We start from the raw sequence: 16,556 nt of genomic DNA on the forward strand, positions 1-16,556 counted from the left end.
CTTTTTTTTAATCTGATGGAAGAGAGAAAAGACAGAAAGTCTTCCCATCTGCTGGTTCAGTCCCCAAACATCACAAAGGCCAGTGCTTGGCCAAGGCCAAAGCTGGGATCTGGGAACTCAATCCACATCTCCACATGGGTGGCAAGAGCTCACTTGAGCCATCACTGCTGCCTCTCAGGGTCTGCAGCAGTGGCAAGCTAGAATCAGGATCTGGGAATGAAACTCAGGTATTCCAGTGTGAGAGGAGAGTATCATAACTGCTAGACTGAATACCTTCTCTCCATTTAACTGGATGATTGAATGATTTGAAACATACACACACACACACACACACACACACACACACAGATGTCTTTCATCCACTGGTGCACTTGCCAAGTGCCCACAACAGCTGAGGCTGGGGCTGGAGCTGGGACTGAGGCTGGCTGAAGCCCAAGAGCCTGGAACTCAATCCACATCTCCTAAGTAAGTGGCAAGGATTCAAGAACTTGGGTCATCATCTGCTGTAATGAGCACTTCCCAGGGTTCTGGAATGAGAAGTAGAGCCAGGATTCAAACCCAGGCACTCTGACATGGAATGCAGGTATCCAAACAGGTATCCAAAGTGGCTTCCTAACCACTGTGCCAAACCATCACCCTATTCACTGATATAAATACACTTTCTCGTACTTATTTAGGTTAACACCATAAAGTCATCTAGGAAGAAAAATATAATTATTAAATAAAATGACCTGAAATATTAGTCTGAAATAGGAAAGAAAGATTCAAATTAAAGGAATTTTCAGGAGTCAGAATTGTAGCAGAGTGGATTAAGCCACCACCATGCCATATTGGAGTGCTGGTTCCAATCCCAGCTGTTCCACTTTCCATCCAGTTTCCTGCTAATGTGCCTAGGAAAGCAGCAGCAGATGGCGGAGGTACTTGGGTCCACTATGGAGACATGGATGGAGTTCCTGGCTCCTGGCTTCAGTCTGGCCCAGTCCATTTGGGGAATTGAGCCAGTAGATGAAGATCTGTCTTCCCCCTACCCCAACCCTGCCTCTTTTTCACTCTGATTTTCAAACAAATAAATTTGGAGGGCAGAAGTGGGAGAAAACTATAAGGAACTTTAATTCTTTGTAAATTAACAACCATTATTCACTGACTGCATGAAGCTGTGTTAAAATATTAAACATTTCAAATTACCCCTACATTATTAATAGAAGCTATTTATGAAGTAAATTGGGGAAACAACTCTAACATAGGGCAACATGAGATAATTTTTATTAAATTTTACATATGCTTTAGGTACCTTTTGTCATTTAAAATTATGATTCTTGCAGCCTGTGCTGTGGAGAGAAGGGTTAAGCTGCCACCTAAGATGATGGCATCCTATATGAGGCCGGGTTCAAGTCTTAGCTGCTGCCTTTTTGATCCAGCTCTCTGCTGATAAGCCTGAGAAAGCAGTGGAAGATGGCCCAAGGGCTTGAGCCTCTGCCACCCACCTGGAAGACCCAGATGGAGTTCCAGACTCCTGGCTTTAGCCTGGTCCAATTCCGACCACTGTGGTCATCTGGGGAGAAAACAATGGTTGGAAGATCTTTCTCTCTCTGTCTCTCCCACTAACTCTGCCTTTCAAATAAGTAAAATTTTGAAAAAAATTATGATTCCAACTCTCCCACCTGTTCTTCATAATGAATAATATGGCATTAAGCACATATGACACTCAACCTTTATTAAAAAGTTTATATATTTAAAAATACAAAATATCACAAATTAAAATAATATACTTTTTTTGGAAAAAAATTCTACCTTTCCTTCATCCATTGGATTATCACTTATATGGACAACAGGTCCTGGGTGAGATTTAGAGGACCTAGAAACATAAAAGATTATTAAATAAATAAATGTTAAATAAAGATATATTTACATAAAAGGAAAAAGTATCTCAGTAAGTGGTCAATAACAGAGGAGTATTAATATGGGCAAAAGTAGGAAACTGGAAGATGGTTACATGACGGCCATGTGGATACAAATGAACATACAATTAAGTACACTTTATGTATAGAAAAGAATTTCAATTTAGTCGTTTCAGCACAGAAAATTTGTTCTCAACATAGTATTTTGAAAGTTATTTAAAAAAAAATAGTGCAACATCTTAAACATCATTACCTTATTTTGCTCAATTCTAGAGTCAAATTACCACAATTCTTTGAGTTTCGTTGTTCATATCAGACATTGGGAAAATTCCATATTTTAAAAAATACTTTTCTCCCTTGTCTCTAATGTTGTGGAACAGTGTTTTTTCTTCTTACTATTTGTTTAATTCTTTACTTAGTGAAGAGTTAATCATATGATTATAAAATAAACTGAAAGTATGTCACTGTAAAAAAAATCCATTCTCAACATGAATAAATGATACAAATTTGAGGTGATGGATATGTTAATTACCCTTATTTGATCATCACACATTGTACCTCACAAATGAGCAAAATTATCTTTGCCAAATAAACACAATAATTTAAAAATCAGAAAAATAATGCCACCTATTCCTTCTCAAGAGAAAAAGAACTGATACAGATATGACTATGCCTAAACAGATGCCCATATAGTAGGAAAAATATATCCTTATTCAAAAACTCTGAAGCCTGGGCAATCACTCCACTTTATGAAAGTCATCTGTGAAACAGACAACTGTACCAGACCTACCCACTAGATGTCGTGATCCATTCAAAGAACAGATTGGAAACCCACACTACCAAGGGACTGATATATGATAATGACATCCTTGCCACAGGAAGGAAAACCAGGCTTCCCACAGTTACATTTACATTGAAACATTACAAAAGAGATATGTCACAAAATTATCTCATGTTAAAAAGACATAAATCCTGTGTAATGGAAGACTATACTATTTGGCCAAAAACAAAAAGAAACACTGAAAAAGGTTTTTGCCAATATCGTTAAACTTTGATTTTCATTTCTGAATGATAACATAAGAGAAACTTTGTACAAAGAAACAACATATAAAACATTTTAAGACAGTGAAAAGTTAGCACTAAAGATCCCTCAACCATACCTCAACACAGTTTTTGTTGTTAATACCGGTAAATTAAAATAATGGTCAGTGCAACAAAATTAAAGATTAACCTTAAAAACTAATTCTGCAATATGTTAACTTTGATAAACATTTACATTATATTGGTTGATTATTAAAACACACCAAAATAGTTTAAATTAATATTTCCTAAATATTAGTGGCAACCCATTCATGGATCATGACCAGCATTGCAAAGACAAATCACAAAAGAACAAAAGCAAACAAAGAATGCTTTTTCACCTATGCTATATTTCAAACACATGTAAATATATGCACAACATTTGTGTATATATTTATGTACATATGTATAAATCACTTAAATTTACACACTGTCATACCAATAGGGTGATATTTACAAAGATATTAAATCTGCATTTAATATCAAGAACATCTGACACATTTAATTCCACAGAATTACAGACTGGCTATTATCTGATGGTATTATCATATTTGATATTGGTATTTTCAGATATGGAGTACTTGCTGGAACTCACAGTTCAATGGCTTTATTCCACATAATGACGTAGCCTGAGAGTGTGAAGGACTCCACATTGACAATGTGTATATTACCTCTTTCAGTGCCCACATAGAGCCACTTACTCTGGAAAGGCAGATGGCAAAATGTAACCCTGTAAGAGAAAATAGATGCAGAAAATTAAATTATAAAATGGCTGGTCAATTTTACTGACTGTATTAGAGGGTTAATCATGAAACATGTAGCTCATGAAAAGCAAAAATGATACACAATCTACTCATCGTGATTATTACCTAACAAACATAAGACCTTTTTACAATAAATAGTATGGCATGATTGAAAGAGGATGAGTTTTGAAGTTAAATGGCGTCTCCTATCTGGCTGTGTCATCTACTAACTGTGTAACCTTCAGCACATCACAAATTTAATCTGTAATCCAAAACCTATGGCTCTAATACCCACTTCACTCCTGGGTAGTACTAGATTTCTAAAGAATCACCAAATGTATCAAATTCATCTAGCTTCTATCCACTCAAATTTTTCTTCCAATTTTCATTTCAAATATTACTCTCATCCTAAGTGATTCTCCAATATTTTTTTATTTCAATCAGGCTTGCCTTATAAGATAATTAGGGCCCATCTTCCTCACTAATTTGTAAGCCACTGGTAGAGCCCCCCTGTATTAAGGTTTAGACAATGTTTCTGAAATGTAGTTGGACTTTTTCATCTTTTATTCTGAAGGGGAGCCTTCATGGAAAATTATAATTTCCATGCATTCACCAAAACTTATTACTCCAACAATTTCAGACATTTTTTATATCAGCTCATTTAACTCAAAGTAAAAGAAACAATCTTGTCCTTTTTGTAGCACTGATTTTTAATAATAAGAAGGTAATATGTTGTGAAAATATACAATGCTCATCTTCTTAGAGACCACATATGTGTCTCTCAGAATCAAATTCAGTGGAATGGCACTTCAAATAATACAGAATGATATAGTGATCACTCCTGGATTGTTAATACTGACACTAAGCATTGGATAAGATAGAGAATACCAAACACCTGTTATTCCCATTAATATACAATTTCATTACAGAGAATATTCAAGATGAGAACACCTATTACATGAATGTGCATGTGCAGGCTGGTGTTGCGGCACAGCAGGTTAAGCTGCCTCCTGTGATGTGGTCATCCCATAAAGAAGTGCTAGTTTAAGTCCCGGCTGCTATTCTTTGGAACCAGCTGCCTGTCTGTCAGCCTGGAGAAAGCAGCAGAAGATGGCTCATGTACTTCAGTCTATCCCACTCATGTGGGAGAACTGGATGGAATTCCAGGCTCCTAGCTTCAGCCAGGCCCGGCCCTAACTATTGCAGCCATTGCTGGAGTGAAAGAGTAGATAAAAGGTCTTTTTTGTCCCTTGGTCTCTCATTCTCTCTCTGTCACTCTTTCAAATAGAAAAAATAAATCTTTAAAATAAATAAGTAAACGTACATGCAACACATCTAAATCTTTCTTAGAGGTAATATTCAGTTAGACAATTACTTGAGCTTTTAACCATTTGTATTTTGGTTAAATGTTTTATATGTACAACTTATTTCTAAAGGACTTACAGCATTCGGACATGCCTAGTGAATCAACAAAATCATTATATTACCTTGTTACTTCAACTTTTCTGAAAATCTCAGAACCATATAAGTTTAAGAATTCATAATTTCCCAGGTTTTAGAAAAGTACAAAATGCATATTTTATATAATAAGGGATGCCATCCTGTAAGACATACTAAAAATTTTTTTTTTTTTTTATTTTTGACAGGCAGAGTGGACAGTGAGAGAGAGAGACAGAGAGAAAGGTCTTCCTTTAGCCGTTGGTTCACCCTCCAATGGCCGCCGCGGCCTGCGCACTGCAGCCAGCGCACCACGCTGATCCGATGGCAGGAGTCAGGTGCTTCTCCTGGTCTCCCATGGGGTGCAGGGCCCAAGCACCTGGGCCATCCTCCACTGCATTCCCGGGCCACAGCAGAGAGCTGGCCTGGAAGAGGGGCAACCGGGACAGAATCCGGAGCCCCAACCGGGACTAGAACCCGGTGTACCGGCGCCGCAAGGCGGAGGATTAGCCTATTGAGCCACGGCGCTGGCCGACATACTAAAAATTTTTAAAGTATAATTTCAAAAAAATTTAAACATAACCTAACATGTTATTGATTCATTTAATTCCTAGGTAATTACTGAAGAGAAATCATACATCCATATAAGACTTGTCCATAAATGTTCAGAGCTTTGTCCATCAACAAGAGAAGAAACTGTGTCCTATAATTAGATTAGAAAACTTTTCAAGCAGTAAGAAAGCACTATGAATAAATGAATCAACACTGATGAATATTAAATATCTTTGAAGTGAAAGAAGCCAAATTTTAAAAAATACACACTGTGATTCCACTTATATATAATTTATATGCAATAGAAAACACATCAAACCACAGTAGCAGAAAGCAGATCAATGGTTTCCTGGGGACTGTAGGAGTGGGGATGGAATAGGCAGGGGACAGTACAAAACAGAGAAAAGGATTATTACAAGGATTTATGCTGAAGTGATAGGTAACTTCCTTATTTTGACTGTATTGATGGCTCATATATGTGTCAAAACTTAACAGGTTATATATTTGAAATGTGTCTTGTTTACTATATGCTAATTTTATCTCAATAAAAATGTTTGAAATTTTTCTGCTTTCACAGATATGTGGAATGGAATCATGAAATAGACTATAGTTCTGATTAACATATGGCTATAAGTACTGGAATACCACTACTGGGTTTCAGTTTCTAGGTCTATCATTCATTAGCATATTACTTTAATTTCCCAGTGTCAGATTATTATTTTTTTTTTGACAGGTAGAGTTGCAGACAGTGAGAGAGACAGAGAGAAAGGTCTTCCTTCCGTTGGTTCATTCCCCAAATGGCCACTATGAACAGTGCTACACCGATCTGAAGCCAGGAGCCAGGTGCCACTCACAGAGATATTTCATGTAGGTCATTTTTTTTTCTTTTTTATGCCACGGTGTCTTGGCTTTCCATGCCTGCAAAACACTCATGGGCATTTTAGCCGATCCAAATGCCCTAAGAACTCATTCTGAGGCCAGAATGCTGTTTAGGGCATTCTATGAGTCTGCTGTGTATCCTCTTCCCATGCAGGAACTTTCTCTCTTTTTTAATTCTATCAATTATTATTTGCAGACCCTGGTCTTATTTATGTAATCCCTTTGACACTTATTCCTATCATTACGATCAACTATGAACTGAAACTGATCACATTGACTAGTGAGATAGCATTGGTACATACCACCTTGATGGGATTGAATTGGAATACCCTGGCACCTTTCTAGCTCTACCATTAGGGGTAAGTCCGATTGAACATGTGCTGAACTGTACATTGCCTCCTTCTCTTATTCCCACTCTTATATTTAACAGGGAATTCTTTTCAGCATAGACTTCTTGGAAAAGACCCCAGAGGCACAGGCAGTCTAAGCCAAAATTAACAGTTGGGATCACATCAAATTGAGAAGTTCATGTACTGCAAAAAAAAAAGAAAGTGAAGAGGCAACTGACCGAATGGGAAAAATATTTGCAAATTATGCAACAGATAAAACATTAATAACCAGAATCTACAGAGATCAAGAAACTCCACAACAACCAAACAGACAACCCACTTAAGAGATGGACCAAGGACCTCAATACACATTTCTCAAAAGAGGAAATCCAAATGGCCAACAGACACATGAAAAAATGTTCAGGATCACTAGCAATCAAGGAAATGCAACTCAAAATCAAACTGAGGTTTTACCTCACCCTGGTTAGAATGGCTTACATACAGAAATCTGCCAACAACACATGCTGGCGAGGATGTGGAGAAAAAGGGACACTAACCTAATGTTGGTGGGAAAGCAAACTGGTAAAGCCACTATGGAAGTCAGTTTGGAGATTCCTCAGAAACCTGAATATAACCCTACCATACAACCCAGCCATCCCACTCCTTGGAATTTACCCAAAGGGATTTAAATTGGCAAATAAAAGAGCTGTATGCACCTCAATGTTTATTGCAGCTCAATTCACATTAGCTAAGACCTGGAATTGACCTAAATGCCTGTCAACAGAACACTGGCTAAAGAAATTATGGGATATATACTCTACAGAATACTATACAGCAGTAAAAAAAAATGAAATCCGGTCATTTGCAACAAAATGAAGGAATCTGGAAAACATCATGCTAAGTGAAATAAGCCAGTTCCAAAGGGACAAATATCATGTGTTCTCCCTAATCGGTGACAACTAACTGAGCACCTAAAAGGAAATCCGTTGAAGTGAAATGGACACTATGAAAAACAATGTCTTGATCAGCTCTGGTCTTGACTGTCTAGGAACAAACTATTTTATTCCTTTTAGTATTTTTTGTTTTACTTAATACCACTGGTTGAACTCTAACACACAGTTATTCTTAGTCATTTAAATTTAACTGTAAAGGATCTCCAATTAAACTCACAGCAGACTTATCATCAGAAACCCTGCAGGCCAGAAGAGAATGGTGAGATATAGCCCAAGTCCTAAGAGAAAAAAACAGTCATCCCAGAATATTATATCCTGCAAAGTTCTCATTTGTGAATGAAGGTGAAATAAAGACCTATTGAAACTGAAATATTTTTCACCACCCATCCAGCCCTGCAAAAGATGCTTAAAGATGTGTTGCACACAGAAACACAGAAACATGGACATAAAAAATACGAAAGAAGGTAATGGAAAAATTTCTCTCAGTAAAAGATCAAACGAAGTTCAAAGTATAAATCAGAAATATCTTTGGAAAAATAGCAAAGTCATTACTTATCAATAGTCACATTGAATATAAATGGCCTCAACTCCCCAGTTAAAAGGCACAGATTGGTTGAATGGATTAAAAAACAAAATCCATCTATTTGCTGCTTACAAGAAACACATCTTTCCAACAAAGGTGCATGCAAACTGAAAGTGAAAGGTTGGAAAAAGCTATTCCATGCCAACTTAACTGATCGTAAAGATGGATTTAAGTGTCAAAGTGATCACATAAATAAGACCAAGTGTCTACTAATCATAATTGATAGAATTAAAAAGGAGGGAACAATGCAACATGGGAAGCAGGCCACACAGCAGACTTACAGAATGATAAATACCCTAACAGCACTCTGGCCTCAGAATCAGCCCTTAAAGCATTTGGATCTGGCTAAAAAGCCCATGAGAGTTTCGCAGGCATGGAAAGCCAAGACACTGTGGCAAAAAATGACCTACATGAAAGATCTCTGTGAGTGAGATGCTGGTGGAAAGAATGGGCCATCAAAAAAGGAAGTATCTTTTTCTGAAAGGAGGAGATAACTTCTACTTTGATTATGGCCTTGTTTAAATAATGTTGGAGTTTGTGGACTTAAGAGGCTTCCATAGCCTTGGCAGCTCATGACAAGAGACTCAGGTCATTACTGACATCATAAATAAGAATGCCAATTGTTAAATCAACAACAGGAGTCACTGTGCACCTGCTCCCCATGTAGGATCTCTGTCCTTAATGTGTTGTACTATGTGAATGAGTGGTAAACTACTACTAGAACAGTACTCTATACTTTGTGTGTCTGTGTGGATGCAATCTGTTGAAATCTTTACTCAGTATATACTAATTGATCTGTATATAAGGATAACTGAAAATGAATATTAATGAAGAATGAGATGGCAGAGGTAGTACAAGGTAGGATGGTTTTGCTGTGAATGGGTGGGTAAGGGTGGAGAACTGCTATAATCCAAAAGTTGTACTTATGAAATTTATATTTATGAAATAAAAGCTTTCTATAAAAAAAAAGAAATAAAAAAGAAAGAAAAGTGAGGGCAAGTAGGGAAGGCATATATTTGTTATCCATAATTAACTCAAGAATTCAACTAGCAAGTTTTACTGGCTGTGAGCATGTGGAACTAGAAAAAGTGAGAAAATCAAAATTGTGGTTACCACTCAGTGAAAGAACAACACCATACCAGTGATTATACAGAAAGCTCAGTAAGAAAATTTCGTTGCTCAAAACACAGTACTAGGAAAACTATCAACATACCCTACCCAAAACTAAGATTCTAAGTTATGGGCAATTTAATCATTCATTTACTAAAATATAAAGCTGGTGGTTAAAACAAACTGAATTTGTTACTATATTTAAAAGTTCTCTTTCAATTGTTTATATAAAAATGATTTTATTTCCTCATTTATAAGAATTTTCATCTTCCTTACTGAGTATTTAAAGTATAGAAAAATAGGGTGGCGGCACCATGGCTCACTTGGTTAATCCACTGCCGCAGTGCCGGCATCCCATATGGGCACCGGGTTCTAGTCCCGGTTGCTCCACTTCCAGTCCATCTCTCTGCTGTGGCCAGGGAAGCCAGTGGAGGATGGCTCAAGAGCTTGGGCCCCTGCATCCGCATAGGAGACCAGGAGGAAGCACCTGGCTCCTAGCTTCTGATCGGCATAATGCACCGGCCATAGCGGCCATTTGTGGGGTGAACGAAAGGAAGGAAGACCTTTCTGTCTCTCTCACTGTCTGACTCTGTCAAATAAAAAATAAATAAAGTATAAAATAATAAATAAGTACGTAAGCTTTTTATAATAATAAACGAAAAAATTATATTGATCACATAAAAGTAGTAACATGTATTGGAGCATTTAAAACTATTATGTGTAGGGGATCAGCATCGTAGCACAGCAGGTTAAACTACTGTCTCTGATGCTGGCATCCCATATGAGCACTGGTTCAAGTCATTACTGTTCTGCTTCCAATCCAGCTTCCTGCTGATGCACCTAGGAAAGCAGCAGAAGATGAGACAAGCAGTTGAGCCCCTTGTATCCATGTGAGAGACCCAGGTGGAGTTCTGGAGTTCTGGCCTTGGCCTGGATCAAACCCAACTGTGTAGCCATTTTGGGACTATACCAATGAATGGAGGATTCTGTCTCTCCCTGTCTGTGTATAACTCTGCCTTTCAAATAAATAAATGAATCTTTAAACAAAAAGTAAAACTAAATGTGATATGTATGTGTGTGTATAGACAGAGAACAGACACATTTCTTATTTTACAACTCTAAGATTATAATCCAAGATATGTATCTAATTTTTCTTTTTTAGTAAAAGTAGTCATGAAACAAATGACACTGAAAAGTCTTGGGATAAACAGATTTAAATCAAATTTCAGATCAACAGATGAAAAAAATCCATTCCTCTCCTATACCAAATGTAGGTCTGATCATGTGACTTGAACTGGGTAATACTGGATTACTAGTTGTTGTAGAGAGGAACAGTTTTGAAAGCAACAGCATAGCACATTGGGGCCTTCTTTCTTAATACTTTTGGAACCCAGATGCCATGTGATAAAGCCCACACTAGGCTGTGGGAGACACAGGACCAGCATATATCCAGAACCAGCCATCAGAAACGAGAAAGCAAGCTAGAATGTCCAAAGCAGCAGTACCTCCAGATAACTGCAGTCCATAACTGACTACTGGGGAAGACGTCTCCTATAAAGCCAGATTCAGGTTGCTCACTCATACTTTTATTAATATTTGGAGATCAATTTTTTATGTGTTATCTATTAATCATACTCAAGGGGCCAGAGTTGTGGTGCAGTAGGTTAAAGCTTGCTGCCCGAGATGCCAGCATCTGCTGAATGCTGTTTCGAGTTTCAGCTGTTCTGCTTTCCATCCAGCTCTCTGACGATGTGCCTGGAAAAGCGAAGATAGCCCAAATGCTTGGGACTCCTGCCATCAATGTGGAGCACTGGATGGAATTCCAGGCTCCTGACTTTGGCCTATTGAACCCTAGCTGTTGTGGCACTTTGGGGACTGAACCAGAGGATGGAAGGTCTCCCTCTCTCTTTCCTTCCCTTCCTCCCCCTTTTTGGTAACTGACTTTCAAGTAAATAAACCTTAAAAAAAAAAAAAAAAAAGATGGCATATCAAATCCTTCCTGGAAAAGTACTTTAAAATGCGTAAGTTGAGCCAAGACAAAGTAGAGGGGAAATCTCACTGAAACAAATGAACAAATGAAACAGAAATACACAAATAGTAAGTTGAATTCTTTCAGTTTGGCACTTAATAAAATTGTATCCTGAATCTCTATACTTAAATACATGTTCTACATAGTGTAACTGGGAATACGGTAATTCCTGTAAATTTGTTACACGGACCTAAAAGTATCACTGTAAAGTGTTAGAGACTGAGATATATATCTATATATTTAGCCTTTGTGTTAGTCTCTCAAATATACAGTCAAGCACCAAGCTCAAGATTTAACTATTATCAATTTTCTATGCCAGAGACATATAGCTTCCTAAGTAATGTTGAAATGAATCATCCATGAATAAAGGCATAAAACAATACAAATATGTGTACAGTTTTATAATTTATAGAAATTATAATTTCTATAAATCTATAGAAAGGAGTGTGAACCAGTAAGTTCAACACTCTAGTGTCTTTATCACCATTAAATTAGCCAACATAAGAGAAAATGTGTCATGACATCTGTATTCTTAGCAAATACCACATCTTTCACTTACTAAACAGTGAGTATTTGTTAAATGAGCAAATGAACTATATAAAACATGGGACTTTTTATGCTAGTTAATAAAACAATCACACAATCCTGACTTACTACCTTTAATTATCATGAGTTACCAAATCCATTCCATGCTTCCACAAGAGTTATATTTTCAAAGCCAAGAGAAATCACGTCATTTGAAAAACTCTTAATAGCTTTCTACATTCTACCATGATGATTCTCTAACAATATCTGGTGATATTTTATGGTACGTGTGTCTAAGAAGAAGGGTTAGAAATACAAAGTGTGCTGGATTTGGTCAACTGGCACTCAACATCCGTGTCCACATCCTCCTATATGCTTTCCCTTCCTGTGCTGCAGATGCTGGAAAGCAAAAACTTAAATTTTCCTGGTTCTCCTTGCAGCTAGGGTTCTAGATGAGATTACATTTTACTAACAGAATGTTCTTCATATTTGGAGGCAGAGACAATCTTTCTGCTGCTGTTTCTCCTGATGATGCTTGTGGACACACTTACAGCAGCAGTGGGTACCACACAAAGTACTCAAAGGTCTCTCAGAAGCTTAATGTGGTAAGACATGGTAACCTTAAAAGCAGAACCATTTTTTATTCCTGGGATTGCAGCCAAGACAGTATATATTAAAACTCAACAGGCCTAGCATCTTTCCAAACATTTTCCCAACAGCTAGGCCCTTGTATTATATTGCTTTATGTTGAAAGTATCTGCAGTGGTTTTAGTTCCTGTGTTGGATCCTGATTAGGAAATGTGCCTAATCTAAAACTTACCTACATGGTAGTTTACAGTGACTAGCAAATACTTACATTGCATCATTTAGAAAATGCTATTTGTTCAAAGATTTGAAGCTGAAAAAAGGTTAAAAAGTGAACTTTCTCATAACTGTACACAGGGTCTTCCATAAGGTAACCTTACTCACTTTTCCAAAATTATCTCTTCTGAACTACACACCCAGCAATGCCAGTTACAGTTCCCTGAATATCTGAGAATGCCTCAAGACTTTCTACCTTCGGACATGATAGAAATGCCCTTTGCCATCTGTCAATGTAAGAATGCCTATTCTTGCAAATCTGGTTATATAAGTTCTCTTGTAATACTTTTCATGAAATTCTAAAATGTGACAATGCATACTTTTTCCAGTTAATCTGTAAACTTTCATATAGAAAATGTTATTACATTCATAATATATGTTTTCCACTGCACTGTAATTTGTCATTTTATCTCCTTTATTCAATAAAATTTCTATATATGTCCAGAATTCATCATAGTATTTGTATGGCCCAGAAACTCAATGTTTATCAAATGAATTAAGAAAATAAGAAAAAAAAAAGATTTATATGGTATATTTCTTTTTTGGGGAAATTTCTTAAATGAATACTAAATATTCTGTCATAAAAATATAAGTATATACCAATATAGGAATGTATTAAAAATGATAGCTGTCAGTTAAAAATAATTTATGAACCTGTTCAAAGAACTTCCTTTTTAATCTATAGTCCCATTTATCTTCTGATAAACTGCTATAACTATCTTAGAAAAGTCATCATCATACATAAAAATCAGCAGTACAATATAAATGTTTCACAAATTACGCTTCAGAGAGCCTTAAACGTTGTTTTACATTTGTACTTTAATATATTCTTTATTAATTACATATTGATATTTATTAAAAATTTAGAAACAGAGAAATATGTCCAAAAATCACAATATTACTTTCTTCTGAAATAAGACCTTGATATATTAACATTAGTAATTGATAATTGATTATCTACAAGTGAAACAGTGAGTATCAAACAGGAAAATAGTATCAGTTAGAGGAAAAATTAAAAACATCTGAAAACAATGACCCTTGCCATATAGGAAATTTATTTTTTATTTATTTATTTTTTTGACAAGCAGCGTGGACAGTGAGAGAGAGAGAGAGGAAATTTCTTAAAGTTCTATATATAATGATCACAGAAAATGAAGGCACCATGACATTTTTACAATAAATGTTATAATACAATGAAACAACCTGGTACTCATTAGTAACTGTTCACTTCATTGTTTTATTACAATAAAACCTTTTTTATCTTCAAAAACATTACCTAGTTGTTATAGACGTAGTGTTCTACACCATACAGACCATACCGGTCTAGTAGAAACAAATCACTTGGTCAAAGCTTTTGACTGTCCCATATCAACCTCCTTACAAAAATAAAATAAAATCTATTAAAATAAAGTAATATAAAAAATTTGCTATGGGCCAAAGACCAAATGACCTCCAAGGAAAATCAAGTGCAGATGAGGTTTGAATCTACGAGTGGAAGAAGTGGAGACTGTATCTAAAAAATATAGTTCGTAATCTATAGGATGCTAATAAAAAAAAAAAAAAACCAACATTCAGGTTCTAGGAGTTCCTGAAGCCATGGAGAGAGAAAAATATCAGAAGGCCTTTTTAGTGAGATACTAGCAGAAAACTTCCCGGGTGTGGAGGAGAACAGAGACATCCTAGTACAGGAAGCACATAGAACCCCCAATAAACTTGTCCAAAAGAGATCCTCAAGACGACACGTTGTAACCAAACTTACCACAGTGAAACATAAAAAAAAAAAAAAGATTCTAAAATGTGCAAGAGAGAAACATCAGATTACTCTCAGAGGATCTCCAATTAGACTCACATCAGACTTCTCATCAAAAACTCTACAGGCTAGGAGGGAATAGCAAGATATAGTTCAAGTATTAAGAGAAAAAAACTTCCAACCTAGAATATTATATCCTGCAAAGATCTCATTTGTGAATGAAGGTGAAATAAAGACCTTTCATAGCAAACAGAAATTGAAAGAATTTGTCACCACTCAACCAGGCCTGCAAAAGATACTTCAAGATGTGTTACACACAGAAACACAGAAACACGGCCATCAATACCAAAGAAGGTGAAGGAAGAAAACCTCCCAGTAAAAGATCACAGGAAGTTCAAAGCATATATTAGAAATATCTTTGGAAAAATGGGAGGGCAAAGTCACTACTTACCAATGGTCTCATTGAATGTTAATGGCCTTAACTGTCCAGTTAAAAGGCACAGACTGCTGAATCGATTAAAAAACAAACCCATCTATTTGTTCCTTACAAGAAACACATCTTTCCAACAAAGATGCATGCAGACTGAAAATGAAAGGCTGGAAAAAGATAATCCATGCCAACATAAACCAAAAAAAAAAGCAGGTGTAGATATATTAATATCAGACAAAATAAACTTTAACACAAAAGCTGTTAAGAGAGACACAGAGGGGCACTATATTGATTACAGGATAAATTCAACAGGACTGGAAGATTCAATATCATCAAAATGTTCATTCTCCCAAAAGCAATTTATACATTCAGTGCAATACCAATCAAAATAACAAAGACATTCTTCTCAGACCTGGAAAAAATGATGCTGGAATTCATATGGAGGCACAGGAGACCTCGATCTTGTACAACAAAAGCAAAGCCTGAAGCATCACAAACCAGATTTCAGGATACTTAAGGGTAGTTATAAGCAAAAAAGCATGGTACTGGTACAGAAACAGATGGATAGACCAATGGAAAAAAAGAAACAAGAGAAATCAATCCAAACATGCATAGGCAACTTATATTTGATCAAGGATCTAAAACCAATTCCTGGAGCAAAGACAGTCTATTCAATAAATGGTGCTGGGAAAATTGGATTTCCACATGCAGAATCACTGGATTGCCAGGTGGAGAAGTGTGAAGCAAGACCCCTACCTTACACGTTACACAAAAATACACTCAACATGGATGAAAGATCTAAAGCAATGACCCGACACCTTCAAATTACTAAAGAACATTAGAAAAAGCCTGCAAGATAGAGGCACCAGCAAAAACTTCTGGGAAAAGACCCCAGAGGCACAGGCAGTCTAAGCCAAAATTAACAGTTGGGATCATATCAAATTGAGAATTTTAGGTACTGCAAAAAAAAAAAAAAAAAAAAAAGAAAAGAAAAGAAAAGAAAGGAAAGTGAAGAGGCAACTGACCGAATGGGAAAAATATTTGCAAATTATGCAACAGATAAAACATTAATAACCAGAATCTACAGAGATCAAGAAACTCCACAACAACCAAACAGACAACCCACTTAAGAGATGGACCAAGGACCTCAATACACATTTCTCAAAAGAGGAAATCCAAATGGCCAACAGACACATGAAAAAATGTTCAGGATCACTAGCAATCAAGGAAATGCAACTCAAAATCAAACTGAGGTTTTACCTCACCCTGGTTAGAATGGCTTACATACAGAAATCTGCCAACAACACATGCTGGCGAGGATGTGGAGAAAAAGGGACACTAACCTAATGTTGGTGGGAAAGCAAACTGGTAAAGCCACTATGGAAGTCAGTTTGGAG

General features: G+C 36.5%; 1 protein-coding gene across 17 annotated transcripts in view; it reads right to left on the reverse strand.

The window, feature by feature from the left end:
- The window catches only part of STXBP5 (syntaxin binding protein 5), a 225,685-nt gene that overhangs the window by 140,580 nt on the left and 68,549 nt on the right, over positions 1-16,556 (reverse strand). For all 17 annotated transcript variants that reach the window (XR_011388464.2, XR_016233648.1, XR_016233652.1 and 14 more), the window contains exons 5-6: positions 3,574-3,708; positions 1,792-1,855 (exon numbers count right to left, since the gene is read on the reverse strand). Coding sequence is in view for 9 of the 17 variants with exons in the window: in XM_008263624.5 (XP_008261846.1) it covers positions 1,792-1,855; positions 3,574-3,708 (199 nt within the window). In the remaining 8 variants the exon portion in view is untranslated. The remainder of the gene's footprint in view (positions 1-1,791; positions 1,856-3,573; positions 3,709-16,556) is intronic.

Source organism: Oryctolagus cuniculus, chromosome 5, assembly GCF_051225735.1.
Source record: "Oryctolagus cuniculus isolate XC-2025 breed Fujian yellow rabbit chromosome 5, ASM5122573v1, whole genome shotgun sequence".
Taxonomy (NCBI): domain Eukaryota; kingdom Metazoa; phylum Chordata; class Mammalia; order Lagomorpha; family Leporidae; genus Oryctolagus; species Oryctolagus cuniculus.